Source organism: Bombus fervidus, chromosome 14, assembly GCF_041682495.2.
Source record: "Bombus fervidus isolate BK054 chromosome 14, iyBomFerv1, whole genome shotgun sequence".
NCBI lineage: Eukaryota > Metazoa > Arthropoda > Insecta > Hymenoptera > Apidae > Bombus > Bombus fervidus.
Window position 1 is genome coordinate 7086152 of NC_091530.1, and position 18455 is coordinate 7104606.

Here is an 18455-nt window from a genome sequence, read left to right on the forward strand (position 1 = left end):
TCTTGTTGGAGGTCTTCTAATCAACTATCTCTTCCTGGCAACAAAAAGTATCAACTGTTACATAAAATAAACGCCAAATGAAAGATAATGTTTAGTTAGCCACAAAATAAAAAACACAATGTTTAATTATTTAATATTTTATTCATTTGATACAATCTCAAGTGTAAAACATAAATATTTCGAAAGTAATGTACAAAGTTCATTCTGTAGAAAAACAATCATTCTGTTTAAAATTTTAGATGGAATCCACCACCAATTGGTGGTTGTCTACCGCCTTCGGTAAGACCCATGTGAAAACCAGAGTTGCTTAAATCAGCATCGTCTCCGTCTCCTAATTGTTTGTATTCTTTCCCACCACTTGGTGGTTTTGGTGAAGCATTTGCTGTTCGTACACCAAGCTCTGACTTAGCTGGCCATGTAGGAAACATTTGTGGATCTATTGGTAACGGTGCTTCTGTGAAGTAGCCATGTTTTAAAGCATCCTCTGCTGAGATTCGCTGTTGAGGATCGTACGTAAGAAATCTAAAAAGAAAAATTTGTTTTAAGTTAACAAAAAAAAAAAAAAAAAAAAAGAAAAACGACGTTAGATCTAAAAAACATTATTTAAAGAATCTTACTTGTTTAATAACTCGATGCCTAAATCTGATAAGGATAAGCTGAAACGTTGTCTCAAATTGTTTACGAGATAATGAGTGAATGGAACTTTCTGCACCAACGGCATTTTGCTATATCCTGGCCATATTCGATCATTTGGAGTACCTAATTCCTTGAATATCCTGTTTAATTGATCAATTTCAGATTTACCAGGAAAGAGTGCCTCCATTCTTAATAATTCTGCAAAAATGCATCTGGTAACATACAATTTCATTGATAACGCAAACATATACTGAATAGAATAGAATAGAATAGAAAGAAATATTGATTCTGTAATATTTTTCTTACCCAACTGACCACATATCGATAGGAGTGCTATACTCCTTTACACTTAGTAGCAATTCAGGAGCTCTGTACCAAAGTGTTACTACAATCGGAGTATATTGTCTTAATGGAGAACCATATTCTCGTGCTAAACCAAAATCACCAACTTTCAAAATACCTCGGTGACTTAGTAACAAATTCGACGTTTTCAAATCTCGATGAAGTATCCAATTATCGTGTAAATGAGCTACTGCTCGTAATAATTGTTGCATAAGACATTTGACTTCTCCTGTGGACAAAATATTCATGTTTTATTTCTTTTATCAATAATACAATTATTTTTATTTTATTTCAATTATTTTATTTATTTACCTGGTATGAAAACTTGTTTCTTTTGTTTCATCGTTTCCATTAACGATTTTAAATCATGCTCAACATAATCCATTACAATAAATATCTTATCCATATTGCTACCAACAACTATTTCTCGAACAGTAACGATATTTGGATGCTGAGCTTTCAGCAGAGTATTTATTTCTCTGAGACTGGTAATCGGAAAACCTTCCTTTTCTTTCTCCATTTTTAAACGTTTCAAAGCAACGATTTCATCTGTACGTTTATCGCGTGCTCTGTACACTACACCGTATGTACCTTCTTCAATACGATTTAAACACTGAAATTCTTCTACACTTCTACAACCTGCAATGCCAAAAAGTTTATTTTTTGTCATTCATCATCAACACGAAAATCAAAGGAAATAAATAGATTAAATTACGCACCTTGAATTGCTGGCAAATATGGAGGTAATTCAGGCTCTTCAGCTTCCTTTTTTCCTTCTTCTTCTATATTCTTAGACGCGCCGTTTGAATCTACGTGTCCAGGCGATTCTCCGTCAGAATGATCAGACTTAGCCAACCGATCAACAGATAAGGGGCTTGGATTATTGTAATCGGAACCATCATTAGAATCGGCGTTAGAACCTTTATTTGAATCATTAGATTCATCGTCATCATCGCTGCTAGATTCGGATGAGTCGGAAGAATGTCTATCGGAGGACCTCTCACGTATACTTCTTTCTCCATCGGATGAATGTCTAGATCTGTAAATAAATAACCAAGGTGTTTTAGAAATCAAAAATAGAATATCATGATATCGATTACAACAGATATTCTGCTTTAATTCTTACTCGATAGACTTAGAACGAACTTCATCCGAATGAGCCGGACTCGGACTCTCGTCCGATAATTCCACGATAGATGGATCTTGATTGTTGTCTGGGCTTAGAGGTCGTTTCTCCCCTCTTTTCATTCGTCGCGCTTCCAACTCCAATCTAGAGACTTCTTTTCTCCTCGCCATCTCTCTATCCGCTTCCAGTAACCTTTCTTTCCTAAGTTCCTGTTCGGTCATTTCTTTCGGGTCCTTCGGCTGTATCGGTATTTCATTCATTTCCATATCATCTGGCTCTTCTGTGACAATTTCCATTGCTTCACGCAATTGTTTTTCTCTATGTTCTTTTTCGCGCTCTGCTTTTTCTCTATTTCTTTCACGAAGTCGATCATGTTTGTGTGATCTTTTATGACGTTTCTCACTTCTTTCGGGCCGTTCCATTAACTCCGTTTCAGAGTACTGCTCTTCCAATACTCTCATATGCCTATGTTCCTCCATTCGAATTTCACGTCGTTCTCTAATATCATCGATAATACGAGTCTCGCGACGTTCTCGCATATCTTCCAACCGTATATCTCTACGATCACGCGGTTCGCGTAATTCTCGAGAATCGTCCAAACGAATCTCGCGACGAGTTTCCATTTTGTAATCTCGAATGTCCCGCGAATCTTCTCGTCTTTCCCTTCTCTTATCCAATAACCTGTAAGTTAGACATATTAATGAAAAATATAGCTTTATTTGTCAAAGTAAATGTGAAATATGTGCATACCTTTCTCTCAGATCCTCCAAAACACGGTCCCCTGTACTTCTCTCTTTCCTATCATGTCTAGACTCTCTATCTCTGTGACTTTCCATTCTTTCTAGCCTTTCAAGCCTCTCTCTATCTCTTTTGGAACCTTCTGAACGCTCTGATCTTTCCAAAATATCCACACCATGCCTACGGTGTCTATGTTTATCTCTATGTCTATCCTCCCCACGATCATGATGTCTAGACTTTCTTTCCTTTTCTTCCCTACGATCTCTTCTATCACTGTGTTTGTCTCTTCTGCGTGATGAATTAGATTTGTGATGTCGGACTACAGCCTGTGGTGGTTTTATATCCAAAGAATCTGCTGTATCTCCTCCATCCTCTTCTGAAAAGCTGTAAGTATAATTTTTTTAAAACAACTAATACTTAAGCACACAAAACTTTTTTGGTAGAACATGTATGTTTTTTTCATTTGATATATACGTGCAATGCATGTACAACATATCTAATTGAAAGAAAAGACAAGTCAATAATGAAAAATATTATTGCTAGAACTTAACGACATACTAGATATTATTAAATACATATCGAAACTTATTTTCGCTAATAGTGAACAATTTGGTAGGTTCGATTATTTTCAAACTTTAGTATAGTAAAAGGAACTACTTAAGGAAGCAAAATATTACGAAAAAGGTATCGCGAACAATTGTAAGTATTTTTAATTTTAGTTTAAACCTAAACCTAAACTAACCTCAATCTAGTCCAAACCGTATTAAATTTTGTCATTTGTATTTCGCGATTCGTCCACTAGAGCTAAATTAAAATTGAACAGTCGTCGAAACGTCATACAGTGGTCGTCGAAACGTCATACAGTGGTCGTCAAACACAAATCAGCTGAAATAGCTAGATACTGATAGCGACAAAGATGATTATTAAGTTCCATTTTTTGTATATTTGTTGCATGTATTGTTATTTTCTTTCTTGTAATTATTTTATTAATAAATATTAAATTAAACTGCTCTTTTACCTGTTTAATGTTTAGTTTCGATTCAATTGCTCTCATATAGTTAGAGATTAGGTTTAGGTTTAGTTTTATAGTCAGATTAACAGTATTTATACTTGTTCACAACTCTGCTTTTTGTGATGCTTTGCTTCTCTAAACAGTCCTTTATAATATACTAAAGTTTGAAAACAATCGTAGACACACACCAAATTGCTCACTATTACCTTATTTTTCTTTATTTAAAAAGTAAAAGAAAACAATATGTACATATATGCATTACTGAAAAGAAGTCTAGGGTGGGACAAAGGTAAGGGAGGTACTGTTCTCCATTACTTACCGTCACATGTTGCTATATTGTTTTATTTATATATATAACACTTAGGAAATGGACAAACTAAAATGTGGAAAAATACTTGGAGGAATGTAAAGACTGGACTTGCAATGGAAGAACAGTAGAGGAAATGTAGACAGAAATCAAAAAGAAGATAAACAAAGCAATGCCAAAGAAGAAAATGGAGATAAGGAGATGGGGCATGGAGGAGAAAGCATGGTACGACAAGGAGTGGAAAGAGAGGAAAAGAGATAAGAAGGAAGGTAATAAAGTTTATGAAAGGGAAATACAGCAGAGAAGCTCTCATAGAGAAAAAAAGGGAATTCAGACAGTAGTGCAAACAAAGAAAGGAAAAGCAAGAAGAAGAAGAAATGGAGAAAATCAAGAAGATCAAAACAGAACAAGCATGGAAATACATAAATAAATATAGAAGAAGAAGAGAGGGTATAGATGAAGAAATAAGCGTAGAAAAGTGGAAAAAGCACTTCATGGAAATTCTAGAAGGAACAGAGCACAAAGAGGGCAGAAAGATGGAGGAGCATCGAGCAGAAGAGAAAACAATGGAGGAGAGAGAAGATAATATAGAGCACTAATATAGAGCACTAATATAGAGCACTAATATAGAGCATAATATAGAGGTGATCTTCCAACTAAGGAACTTGAAGAAGAAGGAAGCAACGGGGTAAGACAGGTTGGAAAATGAAGTATGGAAGTACGTACCGAAGGAAGTGGGGGAAACACTATGGGATTTGCTAAGGAAAATATGGAATGGGGAAGGGATACCAGAAGACTGGGAAAAAGGAGTAATATTCCCGATATACAAGAAGGGGGACAAGAGAGTAACGAAAAGTTACAGAGGAGTAACATTAATAGACACAGCATATAAGATCTACGCAGGGATACTGGACGAACAGCTGAAGGCAGAAATACAAACCAAACCGGAAGAAAGGCAATTCGGATTTAGAAAAGGAAGAGGTATGACCAACGCATTATTCGTGATAAGCCACATAATAGACAAACAGCTGAAAAATTTTTAAAGGAAACTGAATTGGAACTGAGCATGGAAAAGACCAAAATGATAGTGTTCGAAAAAAAAAGAATAAGAAAGGACAAAGAAAATGGAAATGGGGAGAGCAAGAATTAGAAGAAGTGGAAGAGATAAGATACCTAGGGTACATACTACAGAAAAACGGCAGCGATGAGAAATACATAAAAGATAGGAAAAAGAGAACAACTATTGCAGTGAAGAAAACGTGGAGCGTAGGAGAAAGAATTTTCAAACAGGACTACAATCGAAGAATGAAGATGTTCGGAGCACTGGTAGAGAGCGTGGCACTGTTTGGAGCAGAAATATGGGGCTGGAACATAGAAGAAAGGCTGGATAAAATACAAAGGAAATATGTAAAATGGATCCTAGGCCTAGACATGACAATGCTGAACTACATATTGGCAGAGGAAGCGAAACTGACAGAAATAAGAGAAAAAGCACTAAAAAGAGCAGCAAGATATGAAGAGAAAGCCATAGAATCAAAAAAAGAATTAGTAAAGAAGTGCATAAAGGAAAGAGAGAGAAGCTGGGGAAAGGGCCAAGAAGAGAAAAGAGCAAGAAAGAGAAAGAAGCAATTAGGAGAAGTGAGAAATGGAGTGACACAAAGGGAAGCAAGAGAAGAACAAAGAAGGACGACAATAGACCAAATTATAGAAAAAAGCAGAAATAGAAAATCAGAAGAGAGGAGCGGAATTGAGATTAGTTAGTTAATAAAGCATCATGTAATTTCATACCTGAAATCGTCCATATTCTTCAAAGGGCTTTTCTTTATTTCTCCGTCTTCACTTTGATTATCAATATCCATGTCAAAGCTATACTTTATTTTAGAGCACATAAAATGGTTGACTTCTTTTGTATATTATGATAGTTTTCGACACGTATAATCCAAAAATGTACGTCTTCACTTTAGAAATCTAACACTTCACAAATAATCTATTTCTTGACACATTCCAAGCACTCACAACCGAACACAAGCAGCTACAACTTGCAACTAAACATGTACACTTTTCATTTCTCGATTCACCATACACTGTTGCCATATATACAGTTACGAACAAAACAGCCATGAAATATAAAAATTCACTAGATTTACGACAATAGATTTAATTACATACATAGTGTAAAAATGCAACGAATTTTGTCAATATTCATTTATTAATCGGAAAAATAAACAAATAGTATCTCGAGAATAGATTTAATATTTATTTTTTTCTATAGACACACGCAAACTGTTAGCAAATTCCAGTATGCCTTATCGTCAAGAGGCATTTTCATTTGACCAATGTACGGAAAATGATTTCCTTATGTGCATCATAGTTTAATTAATTCTATCTCATATTTTTTATCGTAATTAATGATGTAACGAATGTAAAATATTACCTGAAATAATGTGTAAATTGTAGAAAAATTTTTTATATATTGTAAATGGAATTACCCTTGCACATGAATATCTACCCATAAATGGCGCTTCAGTCGTCATCAGTAAGTATATACGTGATAAAGAAAAATATGTTCCATGATTAAATCCATTTTCTACAAGTTTGACAGATGATCAAATGTCAGTTTTTAGAAACCTCGGAAAGATAACATATTATTGAGTAATTTACAATGGAAGCAGTACCGAGGTTGCCGATGATATCGTTTCAATTAAAAGTTAGCCCGGAGCCTACTACGTTTGGACCAAAGTTAAAGCAGGTGTGGATAAATAAATCACACTGCAACTTTTTTTTTATCATAAATTAATACTCGATTTTTGTTTTTATTATTTACAAATTTAAATTTTCGTTCCATATTTCCATTTTGCAAATGAACCGCGTGATCATTCGTTAATTTATTTCAGTTTGTCAATTAATCTAATTAGAGATATAAACATTTTTTGTTTTAGTATATATGTGATTTTTATAATAAAGATCCAGCAACATTTACACACGAGATACATCAATTAGAAAGCTTACGTGCAGTGGCTGTACGACCACCCATTGATGTAGCTGGCTGTTCATTGTTGAAAAGATATTACTGTCAATTGCATTTTCTTCATAGTAGATTTCCTATGGGAAAAGATGGTATAGCAGCGGTCACATTCACATGGTAAAATAATTGAGATAGTGATGAATAGTTATCATTAGAATTAAAAAATTGAAGGTATTTTATTTTAAATAGGAGAGATACATATGCAAACATGGTTTGCTCATTGGCAAATATTCGCTTTGAAATAATTTCTATCTTGTATAATATTGGTGCAATGCATACTCAGTTGGGAGCACTTACAGAAAGGACATCAGCTGATGGGATGAAGATGGCTTGTGCTCATTTTCAATGCGCAGCATGGGCGTTTGAGCATTTAAAAAATAATTACCCACAGCCATCTGGTGTAGATTTAGCTCCAGAACTTATGACATTTATGCACCAGCTTTGCTTAGCCCAAGCTCAAGAATGTATATTAGAAAAAAGTATGCTTGATAATCGTAAACCCACAATCATAGGTAAGTATAAAAGAAATAAGATTTGCATAAATATATTACATCTTTTGTGGCTTTAATTGTCTACTCTTGTACATCATTCTACAAGATATATGTATCATGTAGCAAAAGTCGCGAGACAGATAGTGGACTATTTCAATTTGGCATTAACTACACTTGAACAAGGTGGGAGTGAGGATGGAACCATATCAGATACTGTTGGAACTAAAATTTATAAGGTAAAATTTAAAAATATTGCTTACTGGTATTAATAAAACATTGTTCTAAAAATATTTTTTTTTCAGAGCTGGAAGCATTACCTGAAATTCAAGAAAGCTTATCATTTAGCAGTTACATATTTATATCAAGGATTAGCTGCTGAGGAACAAAGAAAGATGGGAGAAAGAGTAGCATTTTATAATGCTGCATTAGCTTCTTTAAATGAAGCACAATTAATTTATTCAAATATTCCTGGAGAAAAAGCAACTATAGAAGAAGCACTTACGTTTACAAATGACGTGATAGAAGGGAAACGTAAAGCAGCTAAAAATGAAAATGAGTACATATATCACGAAGAAGTACCAGAAAAAGAAACATTACCTACAGTAAAGGGAGCTCCTTTAGTTAAAGGAATATCTTTTAGTATCAACGATCCTGAAGTTTCAGGTCCTGATATATTTGCCAGATTAATACCAATGAAAGTGCACGAAGCAAATTCTTTGTATTCAGAAGAAAAAGCGAAAATATTACGTTCCGTCGGTAGTAAAATTGAAGAGAGGGATCAGCAACTCAATACCTACTTAACGTCCTTAAAATTGGAACATATGAGTTTATGGGATCCCGATGCTCAAACAACTGAATGGGAACGGTTACCTCTTCCTGATGAACTGGTTGAAAGATGCGCAGCACTAAACGCAAAGCAACACATTATTCAAGAGTTACTCGATATAATGGGAAAATTATCGGATACTAGCCAAGATGTTGAAAAAATATTGAAAGAAATTAAGAAACTTCTCCTTGATGAAGAACAAAAAGAAAAAGAATATCAAGATACGGTTGGGAAGAGACCTCCGTCGATAGTCGCCACTGATTTAACCAGAGAAGCTAAGAAGTATGAAGAAGCTCATAATAAAGCTTCAGAAAGTAATCATGCTCTTCATAAAGCAGTAACGATGCATGTAAAAAATTTAAAGGTACTTTCTCAACCGCTTGCTGATCTTATGGCCCATATACCTTCACCAAGTGCGTACCTATCAGAACAAAATACTGAAAAATCACATAGTGCAATCGAATTAGAACGAATGCATACTAAGGAATTAAGGCGCATTTTGAATAAGGTTGACGAAATGCGTAGACAAAGGAACGAATTGCATGCAAAATTACGAGATTCGATTTCACAAGATGATCTAACACGCTTACTAGTTACTGCCACGTCCGATGGACCCTTGGATCGTTTATTTGCAGATCAGCTAAGTAAACATCAAACTCTAGTAACATTGATAGACCAAAATCTTGTTGCACAAGATAACATCTTAGCAGCTTTAACAGATGCATATGCCCAAACTGCTAATGTACGAAAAGGAGTCGAAGAAATATTAAAACGCCGAGAACATACTATTTCTTCTTTGATTGCGTCTTACGATGCTTATGAAGACCTATTAGCAAAGTCTAGCAAGGGTCTTGAATTTTATAGGAAATTAGAAATAAATGTCTCAAAATTACTTCAAAGAGTGAAAAGCACTTGTAAGGTACAGGAAGAAGAACGAGAACAAATACTTGCACAGGATAGCAATAAAAATTCTCAAGAAAGGATTGATACAACAGCCGCTATTTATGATCAGAGTCGAAATCGAACTGGTAGTGGACTTAAGTTAAAGGATTATTTAAATAGTAGGCAGGAAAATATTCAAAATCAGTATTATAATGTATATAAAGAGCAAGGTAAACAAGTTCAGATAGATGCAGCAACAAAGTCATACTTGAATGACACAGTGAATAAAAATGCAATGCATTCCAGTGGAGTGACTACGTTGGATGCAATGTCGTCTACGAAAGCTATGCAGCAGTATTATTCTACACCATATACGGATTACAAAACGAATGTACCCTATACACATGAAATTTCAACATATAACGAAAATACTGCTTTAAGCCAAAACTATATGCAAGTAAATAGTTCAGATACTGTAAATACTTATCCACAAGTAATTGGAACGACAGCAAACACTGCAGTGCAGTATCCAGTAAATTCTTTTGTATCCAATGGACAATTTTCTACAGCTTTAGATGGACAGCAGAAATATTCTGCTAATCCTCAAACACTTTATAACTATCCTACCAATACATTACAATATGAAAATTACCAACCTTCTGCCGATTATACTGGATATAATATTGCACAGCAATATCCTCCTAATTTTGATAAAACTGCTAGTACTAGTGTTACTAAAGCTGAGATACCTCAAACATCGATAACACAAACGTCTGCGCCTCTAGCAAGTACAGTTACTAAAACAACAGATGTACAAGCACAGCTTTATACCACTCTAGCTCAACAAGGACAACAATATATACCTGAATCACAACAAAAATTTGTTTCTCAAGAATCTGTTTCAACCATCAGTCAACATGTATTACCAGTGGATAATACTCAAATGCAAAACTATATCCTCCCTCAAATTAGTCAAAGTGAAGTTTCATGTACTCAAAGTTACATTGGTACAATGTATTATAATCCATCCGAGTTACATGCTCAACAAGTCACATCGAATCCAAGTACATCCGAAACGACTAATATTCCTGCCTCTAGCCACTATATGCAAACACAATATATGAATACAAGCATTCCTCAACCTGTTTATTCTACTAGTTCTTTAACTGTTCCAGTAAATAATATGGGGACTTCATATTCTTCTAACTTGCACAGCTCCAATGCTGTACAATATCCACAGCAGAGTAGTACAGAACAAACTAAACAAATTTATACAGATAAAGTATACCAATATGGATCACAAGTATCAGCTAGTGACACCACTTTAACTTACCCTAATACTTATCATGGTTTACAACATGCCAGTGTTTCATATACACAAACTATATTACCTACAGATACTTCTAATACATATGCATACTCAAATTGTTCTACTAATACAGAAATAATTCAAAGTCATACAAAGCCTTTGGCAAGTATGCAAAATTACACACAAGCATATCAGTACCCACAACAGTACCCTGGGTATGGTGGTTATTCTCATGTATACAACCAAGGATACAATTATATTCAAGGAAATCAAATAACTATGCCAGTGACAGAATCTTATAAAGGCCAAATGGGATACACTTATAATTCCACCAACCAATGTTATGAATATAATCCTAGTAATGTTCAAACTTCACAATCAAATCAAGTATCACAGCAACCTTCTGAATCAACACTGCAAATAAATACCGGCATTAACAATGTATGTCAACAACAAGAAAGTAGTGCGAGATACACAAATGCTAGTAATAATTCTATGGTTAGTCAAACTCCATCTTCTCAATATTCAGAACAAACTTATCAACCTCAAGGTGTAGCTGACATTTATTACACTACACCATATGGTCTCCAAATGCAAAGTACTCAAGGTAAATATCAAACTATTTTTTTATATTAACATTGCAATTATTTAAATTTTATGTTTAACTTTCCTAGCATCCTCTAGCAGAAATGAAAACTACACTAATTACAATCAAACATACATGCAAGCTGCTAATAATGGAACTAATACAACGACAAGCGCGAATCCCACTAAACCCGCTACAATGTCAGAGAAATCTAATGTGGACTTGCTTGCTGACCTTGATATCACTATAAATCATGCACCTTTAGTGCCAGAAGTACGTTCTGTCAATAAAAGCAATGCACAAGACGAAGCTGTAATGAAAGATACGACAAAAGATGAAACGAAAGATACTGCTAGTGAAGATGATAAAGTAAAGTCGAATGACATTACTACTGTCGAAGATAAGACGGAAAACGAGAATTTGCAGATTGTATGGGATACGTGGTACAATGACGTGCAACCTAAAAAGGATCCTTTAGGAGATCCAGTAGCATTGCAGAAGTTTATAAATGAAGTTGAAAAATATGAGAAATTTGTAGATAGCTTACTTGTTAAAACATTAAGTGGAGCAACTAATCTTGATATAAAATGGAAGGAAGTCCAAGAATTTGAAGTAGGATCATATGAATTCCAAATTACTTGTATAATGTAAAATATTATTCTGTTAATCACACTACAAAATAATATACTTGAATTTTAGGAAAGGGAAAGTGGTAAACAATCGTGTACAGTAGCGCTAGCTCATTCTTCGGAAAATAGAGTAATGGAATGTATCCCATATGACACAACAAGGGTACAAATATCGTCGACAGATATTCCAAATTATATTAATGCTTCTCATATAATGGAAATTACACAATGGATACCAACAGCATTTATTATTACTCAAGCACCATTGCCGGACAAATTAGAAGTATTTTGGATGATGATATGGGAACAAGAAAGTGAAATAATTGCATGTTTAGTATCCGATGCACAATTAAATGGAGAGATATACTGGCCTATAAACGAAGAAGATATTCTGAACATTGGTAGCTTTACGATATCATTAAAAAAGAGAGTAAACCATATATCCTACGTCCAAAGAGTTATTTCTGTGCATAATACTAAAAAGAACTCAGAAAAGACTGTCGTGCACATGCAATTTCTCACATGGCCTGCCAAGTATGTCTTCAAAATAAATAATATTCAACCATTTTATGTATATAATTTTTTTTTACTTTTCAGTGGTTTTCCTAGTAGTCCAGGTGCACTGCTTACTTTTTCAACGGATGTAATGACAGAACAAGCACTGAGACGTTGTACAAAACCAGTGGTGGTACATTGTTTGGATGGTGGAGCACTAAGCAGCTTATTCCTAGTAGCAGCAGCAACAGTATGCCATATACGTGCAGGTTGCGGAATAGTTAATGTACCTCTTGTATTCAAGGGTCTTCTGAAGTGCCGTAAACAAATTGTAAATAAGGAGTCCTTGTTATTCGCGTATCAGTTGGTATTATACCACGCTCAAGACATTTTAATGAAACGTAAGAACTATTTCTCCTCTAATTGTTTATATGATTTGATCGAATTAATTCAAAATAAAATTTTCTTATCGGATATTTAGGTGGAATTTTATCGTCTACTCGCTCGACATTTGAAAATTTCGAAGGATTAAAGGGAAATAAGGACAAAACATCAAGGAAGATGCACCCTTCTGATGATTTCCTTCAAACTCTTGGCATAAGTACCCAACGATCAGATGTTGACCAAGGTATTGTAAAATAATATTTTTTACAAAGTATAGTTTAGTGATATTGTTTAAACTTTAGGTCGACAAAAAGCTTCTACTGCTAATTCAATACATTCAACGACGTCGATTCAAGAGAAACCTAAAGAAGGAATAATCGATCCGCTAAGTCAACTGGATCCTCTATGGTCTATTAGAAGATAATGAAATAAATTTGCAAGTAAAACTTCATTATGCACCAACCAATAAATTTATTATTTAAATGAACGTTTGCATTCCTACGTTTTTTAAATTAACCATATTGCTAAGAGTAACAATTATGGTAATTGTATAAACATTGCAATTCATATTAATTCACATAGATGACTCGATATTTCTGAAACAAAAGACACTTATCGTTCAGGAGTTTCATAATCTTTAAGTTTTAATGGTTTTACAATCTGTAAAATATATCGAATAAAATGTATGTATGAAAAACAAATGTTGTCTGTTTACATTTATTTCCATCTTCACCAGAAAATCACATATTTCCATACACATCCACAAAACATACGATATAAGGCATGCGTTTCTAAAGCATATGGATGATAAATTGGTACGTATTCCTAATATACATATGTTCATATATATATATATATATATACATGCATCATAATTCGAAATCACTTTATAATCAATTGATACTATTTTACACCGTATACTACTACTGATGTTTCTGACAGGTTTTGAGTTTATGATATATATATATATACCTTGGTTATAAAAGAAATCTTCTTTAATGCAAATTTATTCTCCATATGAACACATGATTAATGGCATAATAAATCTTTATCCTATTAATTCTCAGTAAGTATAAGTAATAAAATTACATATTTTATTAAATTTAGTCATTTTATTAAACGTAATTACTTATGTGTATGTAGGAAGCAATTACGAAGATAATCATTATCTTTGAACACAGGGATCGTTTAATAATTTAACGTTTAAAATAAATGCTTCTCTAAGAATACTCAACTTGATAAACTATACCCTGAATATATATATTCTTTAAGTTACAGATAATATTACGTTCTTATAAACGCTATTAAAATAAATATGCTGCTGGATTCTTTTCGATTATTATAAAGATTACTTCCAAAGTTATTTCATAAATTGATATAACTATATTTACTAAAATAATGTATGTATATAATGAGGCCTGAGTATATTTTTTATAAAAGTTTCAATTACACTATTTAATGGAAGTTGTAATTCTGTATTTAGTGCCATGTTAATATCTCATAGACAATTATAAAACTTATAAGCAAGTGAAATTATGAAACAGTTTACAGAGATGTGATAATATTTTTTTCTTATTAGTCCATATCTTTTTTAAATTCCTCTGTTTCTTAAATCTTTCACTTTATAAATTCGTACAAGCCAATGTTCTGTAGTGTAAGCTTCTTCTAACATGTCTAGTTCAAAGTCTTTATTACCAATTTCCATGTTCCTAACTCTATCATATCCAGAGGGTTTGCCTGTTTAATCATAAAATTATTCAAATTGTATTTATTTTAAACTAGTATAAATTATATTCATGTCATAATAAAAAACTTACCCCCTTCTGTATAAACTTGACCGAATCTGTAATAACACATTTTATACATAAGACAATTGAGCAAAATTGGAGAACCTTCTTTGTCAACTCGGAATTCTCCTGCAGAGTTATAATAATCCCACTCTGTTATAGATTTTCCTTTTTCAGTGCTTCCGCCAATACGCACCATCCATAGGAACTTATTAATGTCTGAAATCATAATTGAACAAGTTCTTAGACAATTTTAAGTTATAGCTTTATTTAGGTTTATATATTAATTGTAATACCATCCGACGAGTAGCCTGTAAGTCCACCAAAAATAACAAGAACATAATTAACATCTAGTTCTCTCATTATTTCGTAAGCTTTTTCCTCAGAGCTTGCCATTGCTTGGCCGACTCTTGATATGTGAGTATTGTTCCATGTATTGTTGTCTACTAAAATGGTACGATTTGCCATCGCCGTGATCTGGTATCCATAATCCCACCAAGACATTACTTTGGCATTCTGCAGTTAAGAAACGTAATTTTAAATGTTGCAAATCAACAGGAAATTGTCTAGGCAGAGTTATAAAATTACTTCTGGCGTATTCATCCGTAACCAATAATACGCTTCTCTAAAATCATCAAAGATCATGCGACCACCATCTGGAGAACGCGCCGATAACACAATACTAGGCGAACTATAAGCTTCTGCTGTAACCCACGTACAGTGGATGGTATACGAAAAGAAGAGAATACACATTACTGTTATAAAGAGTGTGGCAATCTGCAAATCAATATGTCAATATAAAATTTCGTAAAAAATGAAAGTTAAGAAAAGATGTTCATTGTAATTACCTCACTTCTGAGTATATAATTACTTTCAAACTTTTTCGACTTTTTATCTGTAACTTTTCCTCTTTCTACTTGTTTCATATAAGTGACAAGTAAAGAGGAAGCTCCAATGCCACCCAGAATACACATTACTGGAGCCAGAACCAACATTAATCGAACCATTACACCCTGTATAGTTTAAAATTTAAGTGCTTTTTCGAATTTTCGACATCAATTTTTAACGAATTTTTAATGAAAACTTTTTACTCACAGCAAAATATAGACTTGTAACTCCATACAAGATGAGGAAAATATTTGAATCTGTTAACTTTGAAAAACAGAAGTATAGACCCGAGGGAAATAGAAATACTAAAATCTGAAGATCGAAGTAAAAAGAGCTCCATGATGTTGGTTGATGTTCCGAAACAGACGCAATTATTGGTATGTGATTCTTTGCATAGGACGGGTCCAAAAGAGAATAAAAGCGACCAGTCCATGGAGATATTTTTCCTTGCAATTTAGGATGATTAAAAAATTAATAAATGTTCTTTATAATACAAAGAAATGTATTATCATTATTGTATATACCTGTAATAGTTAAGATAACACCTAATACAAATGAAATAGTAACTACAGAAATGACAAGACCACGGAATAATATTTCAAAGTCATCTTGTGACATTTTACTACGCAGATAATCAACTAGAGCGTGAATCTGACAAAGTCCAAAAACTCCCAATGCCTGTACAAAATATAAATTAATTTTGTCTAGAGAGTATTTTCTACAAAACAGAGATACTATATTTTATACTTACAAGCATGTGTTCAGAGCTCTGAACAGGTTGAAAACCAACAAAAGATATTTGCATAGATAAAATTGTTCCCAAACAATATACAATACTGTATGCAATGTATATTCTATGAGAAAACCTGCCAGTCACCATTAAAGTTAATACATGTAAAGGAATTAGATTAATTAGGAATACATAGCCACCCCAAGAAGACACCATATAAAAATATGCAAGAGCAGCACATGTTGCCCAACAAATTGCTCCAGTTTTAACTGCTTTGATCCACATGTAATATGTAAATAACATACAAAAAATAGCTATGCCTTCATTATCATAAGATCCTGCCACTGATCGTGATATATAACCAGGTACAATTGCTATCATAGCTGCAGCAAACAATCCTGATGCAGAATCCTTAAAATCATACATGATGTAATATATTTTTGTCTATTATACTAAAAATACTACATATATATTGAATATATTTTTACCTTCAATTCTTTGGTAAGTAAGTAAGTAATAATTGTTGTCAAACTAGAAAATAATGGAGCTAGGAAGACACAAATAGTACGTATATCTAAGGTAATATTTAATAACCATGAAAGACGATATAATGCTGCTGATGTTATCATTAATCCTGGATATATTGTTCCTGAAATAATTAACGATTAAAGTATATTATGATTAAAAATTAATACAGAGGAACATACCTCCAATTATCCTCCCAAGAGGATACCAAACACGATCATCAAACCAATTATGAAAACTATAAAACCCATTTTCTGCTAAATACTTTGTTGTGCGATAATTAAAATATGGATCAAATTCATGGATAACACTCTCGAATCTTAAGACAGAGAACAATCTTGTTGCGAAAGCTATAAAAAAAGATTACATTTACTTAGAATATTACAAGAATTCTTCTTATTTTAATTTAGGAAACTTACATAAAATTGCTGCAAGAGATAACGCAGTCAATTTCAAAAGAGTCTCTTGCTTCTGTGCAGACATACGTAAACCTCTTGTCTTCATCAATGTAACCATATTGATGAGGCTATGAGGTGTTACTCTCTTAAATAATTAAAACACCACCTTTATAAAATTTACCTATAAAAAATGTACTATCATTCATACTGATATTATATTTATTTATTTATGATAAAAACTACATTTGTATCACATGCGGAAAGCAGGTAAATAGTTAAAAAAATTATATGTTAAAATCTTCAATGCATTATTATACAGGATGTCTCAATGTTCAACAGCCAAACTTTGTCAATATATTTTTATATTGAAACAAAAAACAACTTCAGGAAAAAGAATATATTGAACAAGTAATATTGATACATGTGATAAAATAATATAAAACGTTTATTGGTTCACATTAAGATGAAGTAAAATCAAAATGAGTCTTATACTTATCTAATCTATACTTATTCTTGTTTTACAGCATTGTAACTACAAATTTATTACTGTTCCTATTATATTAAGTATTTTTATTATAACTTTTTAATAAAGTTTTAAATAAATTATGCTTATATAATATTTTTTGCTTGAATATACCCATAGATTACACTGACGAATCTCGGCCGTTAAATCCTAAGGCACCCTAGTTATCATATCAATAAAAGCTATAACGAAAAACACATGGCGTTTGTCAATGTCAGCAATAGGTTATGATACTCCATAGAAAAGAAATAGTAGAATAGAAAATATCGAACGTACGCGATTAAGAGATAAATGAATGAAATAATAAACATATTGCCTCAGCAAAAAAATAGCGATTACATGCTAAATGAACTACATGAATTCAAATGATAGTTTTCCTCACTAACTGACCACGTACACAAAATTACCGGCCGGTGACATATGTATATTTTATATCACATATCTAATCGTTCCGCATCGTACATTTATGTAGTTTTATATTTGTTACGTAAACCGTGATGTGAACTTACGAATTTACGAATTTTACAATACAAGAAAAGTAATAAAATAACAACGTCATTTAAATTACTAACTGAGAAACATCGCGACTGGAAAGAAAAGGCATAGATTAAAGTCAGCTTCTAGTTGCGCTACCTACAATCGAAATAAGGCCAAGCAAATTATTTGGTATTCGTGTATATAAGTACGTTATAGAAAGAAAGAATTAAAACTATTCTTTGTTCAAATAAACATTGATTATAGATTATTATAAGTTAAATACTGAGCGATAAATTAAACTTCCAAGATAAAAATAAAAAAATATTTTAATGTGAATAC

The 18455-nt window shown here is 33.0% G+C and overlaps 3 protein-coding genes across 7 annotated transcripts; 1 reads left to right on the plus strand and 2 right to left on the minus strand.

The window, feature by feature from the left end:
- Positions 1–121: 121 nt before the first annotated feature.
- Pitslre (cyclin dependent kinase 11B pitslre) lies at positions 122–6173 on the minus strand. Of its 2 annotated transcripts, none has more exons than XM_072016160.1 (8): positions 5950–6173; positions 2855–3226; positions 2105–2785; positions 1698–2017; positions 1291–1617; positions 943–1207; positions 618–848; positions 122–522 (listed from the first exon to the last, which is right to left on the minus strand). In XM_072016160.1, the coding sequence occupies exons 1-8, from the start codon at positions 6048–6050 to the stop codon at positions 228–230; spliced, it is 2592 nt and encodes an 863-aa protein (XP_071872261.1). In that variant the 5' UTR covers positions 6051–6173; the 3' UTR covers positions 122–227. The 2 variants fall into 2 exon arrangements, with proteins under 2 accessions (XP_071872261.1, XP_071872263.1); XM_072016162.1 differs by lacking the exon at positions 5950–6173 and adding an exon at positions 3585–3680.
- Positions 6174–6693: 520 nt separating this feature from the next.
- On the plus strand, positions 6694–13275 carry Mop (tyrosine-protein phosphatase non-receptor type protein myopic). Of its 2 annotated transcripts, XM_072016214.1 has the most exons (10): positions 6694–6910; positions 7101–7303; positions 7376–7698; positions 7801–7913; positions 7980–11301; positions 11369–11892; positions 11980–12443; positions 12507–12805; positions 12886–13032; positions 13091–13275. In XM_072016214.1, exons 1-10 carry the CDS (start codon positions 6824–6826, stop codon positions 13210–13212), a joined length of 5604 nt encoding a protein of 1867 aa, XP_071872315.1. In that variant the 5' UTR covers positions 6694–6823; the 3' UTR covers positions 13213–13275. The 2 variants fall into 2 exon arrangements, with proteins under 2 accessions (XP_071872315.1, XP_071872316.1); XM_072016215.1 differs by lacking the exons at positions 6694–6910; positions 7101–7303 and having other exon boundaries at positions 7571–7698; positions 7784–7913.
- Positions 13276–13489: 214 nt separating this feature from the next.
- On the minus strand, positions 13490–18287 carry Stt3a (catalytic subunit 3A of the oligosaccharyltransferase complex). 3 transcript variants are annotated; one of them, XM_072016229.1, is made up of 12 exons: positions 18149–18287; positions 17138–17297; positions 16901–17068; positions 16682–16842; positions 16215–16604; positions 15988–16141; positions 15671–15909; positions 15424–15588; positions 15164–15352; positions 14872–15091; positions 14606–14794; positions 13490–14525 (listed from the first exon to the last, which is right to left on the minus strand). In XM_072016229.1, exons 2-12 carry the CDS (start codon positions 17232–17234, stop codon positions 14380–14382), a joined length of 2118 nt encoding a protein of 705 aa, XP_071872330.1. In that variant the 5' UTR covers positions 17235–17297; positions 18149–18287; the 3' UTR covers positions 13490–14379. The 3 variants fall into 3 exon arrangements, with proteins under 3 accessions (XP_071872330.1, XP_071872331.1, XP_071872332.1); XM_072016230.1 differs by having other exon boundaries at positions 18037–18235; XM_072016231.1 differs by having other exon boundaries at positions 18030–18235.
- Positions 18288–18455: the final 168 nt, after the last annotated feature.